At 36.6% G+C, this 9,915-nt stretch overlaps 1 protein-coding gene across 1 annotated transcript in view; it reads right to left on the bottom strand.

Annotated features, from left to right (window-relative positions):
- Nucleotides 1-2,150: 2,150 nt before the first annotated feature.
- The window catches only part of cables2b (Cdk5 and Abl enzyme substrate 2b), a 30,658-nt gene continuing 22,893 nt past the window's right edge, over nt 2,151-9,915 (bottom strand). The window contains exons 7-9 of the mRNA XM_034311877.2: nt 9,052-9,158; nt 7,921-8,125; nt 2,151-6,516 (exon numbers count right to left, since the gene is read on the bottom strand). Of these exons, the coding sequence (XP_034167768.2) occupies nt 6,373-6,516; nt 7,921-8,125; nt 9,052-9,158 (456 nt within the window). The 3' untranslated portion in view covers nt 2,151-6,372. The remainder of the gene's footprint in view (nt 6,517-7,920; nt 8,126-9,051; nt 9,159-9,915) is intronic.

The raw sequence follows: 9,915 nt of genomic DNA, 5'->3' as shown, positions 1-9,915 counted from the left end.
GGCAACGGAGCACGTTTCATAACAATCCTGCCAAGCTGGATTTAAAGTTGACTGAAAGTCTGACTGTCCTGGTGGCCGAATGTTGTCCCGATGGACAAAGTGATTTTGGCCCAACCTTGGCATTCAACCTCGGCCCAATGAAATGGCTAACACTGGGTCAACATCAGTTTGCTAACAGTTTGTTAAAATTTGAACACACCAGTGCTGCAGCTTATCTACACTTCTCTATTTACACCTGATCAGGGTGTGATTTTCAGCTGATTCATGAGGTAACTTGAATGTGCAAACAGAGAAAAGGTGAGAATTTGCTATCAAGAACCACTATAAATGATAAATTCACAATACAGGCAGTTATTTCAGGCACGCTGCTGACATCATTAATCTCTAATCAATGACTATACTAGAGGAAGATGTTGCATGGAAAAAATGAGAGTATTTATACATCCTATAGAGTCTACAAACAAGACATTTTACATTTGTAAAAATTCAGCGGAAAAAAAAATCTAACCAAAGGAACAAATTACTGAATCAGAATTCACTTAATAGTGATCTCACACATTGTCATTGCCAATGTTTACCACCAGATGGCAGTTAAAGCATTGTATAATATACAGTATAGAATAGTATAGTATAGAGACAGTATACAAAAAATGTTTTTCAACACATTGAATCTTTTCAGCATTACAAATAAGACGAAGAAGCTTCGTGGATGCTGGACTGCTCCCAAACACGAATGGAGGTTGAGGAGTTTGAGGGCTGAGAAACATAAAAAGCTTAATAAAACATAAAAAAGAATAAACACATTCATATCACATCATTAAAGATGTGTGCTTACATGAACAATATTAAGACATGCTCAGTGATGAGCTGATCAGGCTAACCATCAGTGTGTGCAGGTCAGAGAATCTGTGTGTGTGAGTGATTGAGTGAGTGATTGAGAGAGAGAGAGAGAGAGAGAGAGAGAGAGAGAGAGAGAATTAGTGCAAAAGCCTGGATAAACATGAACCTGACCTCTTCAGAGACACCAGAACAAATCAGTCACAGACTCCCGTCATGCACGAATCCCTTACTAGCTCACATTATGAAAGACAAAAAGGGAGAAAAACAGCGAGTGATGCAGCAGAATAAATGATCCGCCACAGAAACAGTGGGGACTCTCTGATCACGTGTTCATAGTAAGATGGATGTGTTTCTTTTTTTTCCCCCTAATACTCATGACATTTTAGAATCTAAGGAAGCTCAACACACTCCAAAGAGACAATCCTGACGTTGCAGGTCATTCCTCTGCACCATGCTCAGGCACAATAACGATGGTGCTACACCACTACTGACATCTGAACTGCTTTGTGATATACGAATGTGGTCAGTTGTAAAGTCACACGTGAGCAGTGTTCAGCTTGGCAGAACTGAGCTTCCCTCTCTCCTTCTTCCTAATCAAACATTCTATACGTGCTTAGAGCATCTCTGACATCACGTCTTACACAAAACCACCAAATCACAACATGAAGCGCCAGACACAATAATGTTTATATTCCACTCCATTCACGCTTCATTAACTGGCCTGATTTGAGTTCTGAGTACGTGGTAGTATGTCATGTATAAGTCATATTAACTCCAGATGGACTTCGTGACGACATCAAAAGAATGCCTGAGCAATCCTTAGGGTGCATGTATGTATATACACTGCTCTGTTATTGATATACATGCCAGTCAATTGTTTCTGAACATCTGGAGTTTCTTAGGTTTTATTACAGTTTAATTACTATTATTGCCACAGACCAAACAAAATGATACGGAACAGCAACATAAATCTTTGTGGACCTTATTAACTGCTCGCTGTCAGACCCCTCAGAACTCTAAACGAGGGCTTTATTAAAAGCAGATGCACTTGGAGGGTAAATCTGTTAATCCTATAGATTAAAAACTCTGACAGTATGAGTAATAACTGTAAAATATAGTCAAGTCCTGCTTTATAAGCACAGAGCAATAACTGATGGAAGAACAACGACTTTCTTTTACTGGATTTTCAGAAATTCAGTCGAAATCTGGAAGCCCGTATCTTCAGTTGTATAGCATGTATGTACTATAAAGAAAGGATGAAAGGATTTAAACAGGAAGTAAATGAATAATTCACTCAAGCAGCTTCAATGTGAAATCAGAAAATATATATTTGAAAGTGCTCTTTCTTAAGAATTTCTCTTACAAACAATACTCGTAATACAGGTACAGGTACAATACATATGAAAGCAGTTTTACATCACATACACATACACACACACACACACACACACACACACATACACACAAAGAACTCAGTCAAGCAAAGACATTTCCTGCATCATCTTTTCAATCTATAGCCATTTTGAAAACAAGAAAAAACAAACAAACAAACAAAAATTACTTGATTTATGAATTTACTCACTTATTGCCTTGGCTATGAATTTACAAAAACATTTTTTTTTTCTATTTTAGTGAACAATCTAGACTCTGAATATGATGTTTTAGAATATTAGCTCATATACATAATTTCCTGTGTATATTATGAAAGTTCATGGTTTGACCCAGAAGAAAGGACAAGTGATGATATATTGATATTGTTGCCTCAACATATTTAACTCTTATCTCCATGGCCACTGCCATTTCTATTGCCACTGTCATCCACTTGCCCTTTTCCTGGGTTGAGCCAGATTGGTAAACATATCAGTGTATGTCATTCCATCATTCTGACATCTGTATACGGCTCCAGTGACGCTGTCCTTCATACATCTTTTAGTTATTATTCCCGCCTCGTCCTTGTTCAAATCCACATATCTCCCCCTGCTGTTGATCTTTGTGTGTGTCGATAAAAAAGAGATTTTTTTTTTTTTTTTTTAATTTAAAGATTTACTTTTTCCTTATTAGCTGTTTTACTGTTAAGAATGGGAAACTGAAAATGAGAAAATGCTGAGATTTCAGGATTTGGATGCTGAAACAGTCTATGAATAAAATACGAAAAAAAAAAAAAAAAAAAACAGTTTGTCCTTTTTTTTTCAAATTGGATATTGATTGAATGGATGCTGCATGGATTAGAGAATGTATAGTATTTCTCAGATACAGATTGCACATGACATTATCAGAAACTGAAGGTTACACTGCGTTATTATCTAGACATGGCCTGTCCAATATGAAAAATCACAGAAAAACTGCATGACTGTAATTATTAAATCTCTACCTACACCCATGTGATATCATGCTGGTCTTTTTCTCTGCTCTGACACAGGAATGAATCAGTGCTTTACTAAATTAACGGATGTAGTCAAAAGTACAAATCTGACCTTTTAGTGCTGCATTGCTTAAATGAAAAACGGTGTGCAGTGAGAACTGAAGAGAAATAGTGCTGCTTTCAACCAAAAAAAAAAAAAAAAATCACAGTGAAATATTTTACTGATTATCCTATTGAGGTTTGGCATTCAGACAAATAATTAATCATTTGCTCAGGCACTTATAATGAGACTTGAACGTCCAAGTAATCCAAGTCCTCAGTCAACACTCATATTAGCTTAGATTTCTACTTGAAATGCTTGGGTTACAAATTTTAAAGATAAAAACCATCAGCAAAATTAACGGAAAATAAATGCTGGCTCTCAACATCTGAAATTGGAAAAATATGTCTTCTACGAAAGAATTTTTTTTCAAACTCAGAATTATTGCCAATGTTTAACAAAAGGTGGCATCTTAAATGCCACAGACAGGTTAACACAATTCCAAAAAATATTGCATAATATTAAGTATTGTACCAGTCTCTTCAGACTGCAGTGAAGAATTGCTCCATTTCTATCAACTACAGTGCTTTATACATTTACCATAGACTCAGTTAACTTAAATCAATGTAGCAAACTCAGCAGTTCAACACACACACACACACACACACACACGCACACACATCCCGCTTTGTTAAAGTGCAAATGTCTGAATTTGTTGTCGTCTCTGAAGAGTACAGTATTTTTACAGAGAGCACACAACATCGTCAATATATAAAACATACACACAACACCAGTACACAACGTTTGCTAATAAAGTATATTAGACGTTTGTAAATGAGTATGACGATACGACGGTATGACGGTATGAAGGAAGGAAGGAAGGAAGACTTGATATGAACACAGTGCTCTAGATTTTTAATCTCAGTGCCCATTCGATTCTAGTTAACTGTGATCAGCTGATATGTGTGAAGGAGTTTTATCTGACACTTGATGGTGGAGGATATTACTCATGGGTTTTGCACGCTGCATTCATAAAAACCAAACACAAATTACAAATGAATAAGAACGAGCCTTGCAGCAGTTTTGCATTATATATCAGGGAAAACATATCACATTAGCTTTGCAGGTTTACTCTAGCACAGCAGAATCAGGATTTAAATATTTCCACTAGTTACTTCTGAGTTCTCACTTACAGCAGCTCCCTACAAGCTATTTATCTCTAGATAGTTTGGGGAAGGTGAATGCTGGTTAAAAGGCATCAGAATAAAGGAGAATCCTGCATAAAAGTTGCTAATTAACACACAGCACAACTGCCGGCTGACCCGAGTATTAGAGTCTCTCACTGTCAGCTATAACGGAAATGATACTTTTAATACTGACGCTGTACAGCAGCCGCGCCAAACTCATTTTAAGTAACGATCCTCATTACACTTGGGCCAGACCCAAAAAAATCAGTTTAGTAGACCAATAACACATCAACAACTCCGCTTAAATGTGTTCATTTATCTGTGTTCATCAGAAAGGTTAAACACATATCGCCTACAGATGAACAGACTGCAATTCATTACCAAAATAAAACACACATTTTACCATATGTACACTAAGGTTTGCATAAATATTCACCCCCTTTGAATTAGGATTATACATCATACATTATATATCAGGATTCTACACGACTCAGTATAGTTTGCAAATATGTTTACAAATAAAAATTGTAAAAGGTTATGACTGCATAAGTATTTGCCCTTTTTTTAAAATTTATTTTTATTTATTTATTTTTTTTTTTTTAGGGTTTTTCCCCTGCTTGGAAAAACCCTAAACTAGTTCTTATGGAAAGAGATGTGGCTGCAGCGTCAACTTTTCAGTTTGCTAATGAAATGAAGTTTATTACTCTATTTTGCCACCTACTGGAATAACAGAGTTAAAAAAAAAAATTGATTTTAATTTACAGCACGCATCCAAAAGCTTTTCATGTTTACTAGGCACTATGTTTCACGCTCCTGCTTCACAGCGACTGAAGAGTGTCCAAGTAAATCTCGGAGACAAGAAGCAAAATGAAACCATTCCAGTGATACATTAGGGTTGTCATAGAGAGTAAATCTCTATTATTAATCTGTGCTTTTCAGCATCCTAAAAGAACAGGAAGTGCTGCAGGCTTTGTATTGAGTGCCCCATTAAATACATATTAATGTTCACAGTGACACTGTAGCTATTATCTAACCATGATAAACAAAGCATAAATACCTTTGGGCAAATATACTGGGCCACACTCTATATTTTAAAGGCCAATTAAGTTTAAAAGTAGAAAATAATAAAACAGAGAAGCACATTAAATGCACTTTAGCTCAAATCAGCTCTAATATAGAGCACTTTTTAAATCCAGAGCCTTAAAATCTCTTATAGAACCCAGAACATGACCAAATACTGCAAACGGAGTCTGATCACATACTACTGCTACAGGCGTGTGATAGCAATAATATAATCTGTGTTCAAAAATTCATATACTGCATAACATACAGATGAATAAAACCTTTCTATACTGTGGGAAATGCCTGAATATAATCATTGTAGAGAGTGTAAGTTCTGTTAGGCTGTAATACAGTGTGCAGGTATGTGAAAAAGGAGTGTTCTGCTTTAAATTACAGATAAAAATTAAAAAAAAAAAAAAAAAAGTTATTTTAGGCAAACTGATGTGGAAGACGTACAGACAGACACACAGACAGACACACAGACAGACACACAGACAGACACACAGACAGACACACAGACAGACACACAGACAGACACACAGACAGACACACAGACAGACAGGCGGGATCTGGGAAAAGGCTTCCCTTGTTATCTGAGTGCTTAGAATTGATTTAAAACCTTCTCTTCGTCTAGTATTCCTGCCATATAATCTCCCCCAGAACAGAAGTTAAATACTAACTATAACAGAAGTTAATACTAACTATAAAACACACAGACTCAGTACTAGCCTGACGGAGTGTAAATAGATCTTCTCTCTCATCCCCAGAGCTTAGTGTAGATATACATCCCCACTGACAACTGCTAAACTTTAACATGTGCCACTGGCGACCTTTTCCTTTCCCTCCTCTCGTATGGACCAGCACTGATAAACACAAGCAGGTCAGCAGGGCGTCTGGGTCAGTCTGCGGTAGTGTGGCATGACCTTGCTGTCGGGAAGGTAGAGGGCCATCTCCAGAGCCACCAGGATGGTGAATTCAAAGGCGATCAGGTCACGCCGGCTAAGACGGAACCTCTCCTCCAGCTTCTGTATGGAGAAAATAAATGGGAGAGATAATGAACCCAAACCAGACAGGGGAGAGGGGTAATTAAACCTTTAACATGTGTTCTGATTCTCAAAAATGAGTGTGCATGTTGGAGTGTGTGTTTGGAATTCCACGAAAGGTTTTTTTAGACTGTTATTGTACGTAGCTTGCATTTTACTACTGTATTAACTAAGTACTAAATAACAGCATGGTCTGTTGTGTATTATTCCACTTATACCACAACAATTTGCCAACGATTACAATGTTTACTGATGAACGACACTTTACACATTTTAACAGTTTATAGTTAGATTTAATATTGTGGAACATCTTAGAGACATGTTAATTCCTGTTCTCCCCTACGTCATAGCCAAAAGACATGTTTTTAAAATCCGTTTATTATTAGTCTTAGATCATGTGGAGCATCTGCCATACAAGTCGCTGTGTATGACCTGTTACTATAGAAACAATAACATGATAGAATGAACGCATTAATATAAAACCGTTGTTCACGTTACAGCCTGAACTACTTTCCGAGCTGTGCTGTTATACAAAAATAATGCACACCTTCTGACCAATCGGATTCGAGAATTCAACTGTGCTGTGGTATAATTATTCGCATTAATACACAAATAATAATAAATTAAATGAACTACTAACTATTGACTATTTTTGGCCAAAATTTTTCAGCAACATGCCTAATAATAATAATAATAATAATAATAATAATAAACTGATGTGTAATGTTGGCTAAGTCAAACATACACTGATAGATTTATTTCATAATATCAAACTCAAAACTTTATTTATTTACCTTGATGGAAAGCGAGGGCTTTCATGTGAGATGTGGGAAAGAGGCGGGGCTTCCAGGGTGTCAGTTAATATTAGAGAGTTCAAAACACCTGTGTAAATGTCAATCATTCTAGATTCACATGTTGATTGGCTCATCTACCATTTTTAGTGGGGAAAAAAGAAGACTGGACTTTTTGAGTATTTTTTTGAGTGACAACTCATAGCAGCATACTCTGATGTTAAAATCAGCTCCAATGCAATATGTGTAAGGATCGGCAGCTCTTGTAAATGATTATTATGTTAAATGTTATGTGATGCAATTACTTACTAAATTTCATATATAATCAGTCGCATTCATGTCGAGTCACACATGAATACACAATGAAAAACTGCAATGATGTTAGAACACTAAAACTATTCTTCAATAAAGTAACTTATACAGACAGTAAAAACAAAATGTCTGGTATATTAACATGTCATAGTGTAAAGTGACATAATTAAATGTTTTCTTTTTTTATAATCAGACTTGGGTTGCATTTTATACTACAGTGTGATATGTTGTCCAGACAATGTGACCAGTATACGTGTTTTTTTTTTTTTTTGTCTATACTCACATCAATCAGCTGTTTGACTTCTTGTTTTTTGAAGTCGCTGCTGATTTTGGCAGCTAGCAGGAGGCAAGCGGCGGCCACCAGCTTCCTGTTGTGCTTGTTGAGGCGGCCCTGAAGGACGAGCTTCTCAAAGTACGCAAATGCCATGGCAATGGTGACCGGCTGCAGAGCACACTCCTCCCCCACCGTATGCATCTCTCGCTTCAAACTGATCCCAATGAGAGAGAGAGAGAGAGAGAGAGAGAGAGAGAAGCGGGAAGTTTGAGGGACCAGGAGAGACAAATATGTTGTTTAAACTGTAGTATGGTAGTACTAGTTGTGTTGTTCTGTGTGTGTGTGTGTGTGTGTGTGTGTGTGTGTACTTGAGATGTACATGGGCTCTGAAATACCAGGTTAAGCATTTGAGGTACCAGTATTTGAATACTGAGTTCACTATTCACTCACATTATTTAAATAATATCCATATTAATTCACTGAGAAAATATTACGAAGAACTGACAAGTCTGGCAGTATTTTCATGCAGACAGCAGCGCTCTCACAACGTGCAAATCAGTGGTGTGCATCAGAACATCAACAACAACAAAAAGGTCTCGAGGTCTAGTGGTTTTTACTCTCATGCATGCGTTGGAGCATGCAGTCCGACACTGTATAAAGCTTGTGAAATGAAAAAAAGAGAGAATATATTTCAAATAATGTTCCAAAAGGTTGCGTAACACTCCTTTAAAAGTGTTACAGTGAACAACAGTTGGGTACATGTTTGCAATTTAAGCCAATTTTACACCAGAAGCGACCTTACGAGTGGCTCAATTGCTCCACTATGCTTTTAATTGTACACCGGGAGCCACTCTCATGCCACACTCATATTTATGTTTCATTCAGTGATTTATCAAATATAACATACAAATTTCTGTACTGACATTAGTATACAATGCATTATATGCAGTAAAGTTCACTAATAACATAAATCACAAAGAAGATTTTTACTCCCTTACACTCTCTGGAAATGAAAACTTTCACAAAATTTGGATTTTAACCAAAGTTAGAGTGTGTGCTGCTACTGTAAGGCTACAGATGACTTTGAGCTGATATTTTCCATCGACAATATGAAAGTTTCATCGATGATACTTTGCATACCTTCTGATCTTGCTGAGCGTGAGCTTGATGTGAGGAAATTTCTCCTTAAAGGTCTCATTCATGTCTTTTTTCAAATCTGATGGCTTCACATACTCTATTACTGTAGTCTGAGACACACAGAGAAAGAACGAACATGAAAAAAAGAATAAACACACATTCATGTCACAGCATTTAAAACAATACATATTACAGAACGGTCTCACATCTCTCCATTGCCTGTTTTTCATTATTTGAGATTCATTTTGGGGCTAAACTTAATGAGTGATCTTGAATGGATATACAGTACATCATCAATTACTTGGTAAATTATGTACTAGTGCCTTTTAGTGCCTTATGTACTGCTGATATATATGTGCTTAAAAATAGGAAGAGCATATTTGATTTCTAGACTTTGTGGTGAAACAAGAAGAAACATTTAAAAACGAGTCAGTACATATTTTTTAAAATAATATTATGAACTGTTATGACCAATTTTTTAAACAGTGTTAAACATAATTTGCTCATTGAGAAGTAAACAAAGTAATTACAGCACTCTGATTACTCATAATGCCTGTGTACTGTATATATTCCCCAATACTATATGGTTCAGAAGCAATAGCTTTCCAAAGGTTTTATTTGAACAGTTTGACCTTTGAATACTTCATGTTTTTTTCTCACTGTGATTCATGCAAGGCCCAAAACATGGGCTCTGTGAAGTTGGCACCCCATATGAATAAATTGTCACCAAAACTATACCATTCGTTTGTGCTGTGTTTGTGCTGATTTGTGGCGCAAAAACGAATGTTTGTGCTGGTTTGGCGTTCAAGATATTAAACATTCTTTTTTTGGCTGTGTGACGTCACTCCCCACCCCATGTCGTCCAAA

Source organism: Pangasianodon hypophthalmus, chromosome 16, assembly GCF_027358585.1.
Source record: "Pangasianodon hypophthalmus isolate fPanHyp1 chromosome 16, fPanHyp1.pri, whole genome shotgun sequence".
NCBI lineage: Eukaryota > Metazoa > Chordata > Actinopteri > Siluriformes > Pangasiidae > Pangasianodon > Pangasianodon hypophthalmus.
Note: the sequence above shows the minus strand (reverse complement) of the source record. Positions and strands in the feature narration are given on the sequence as shown.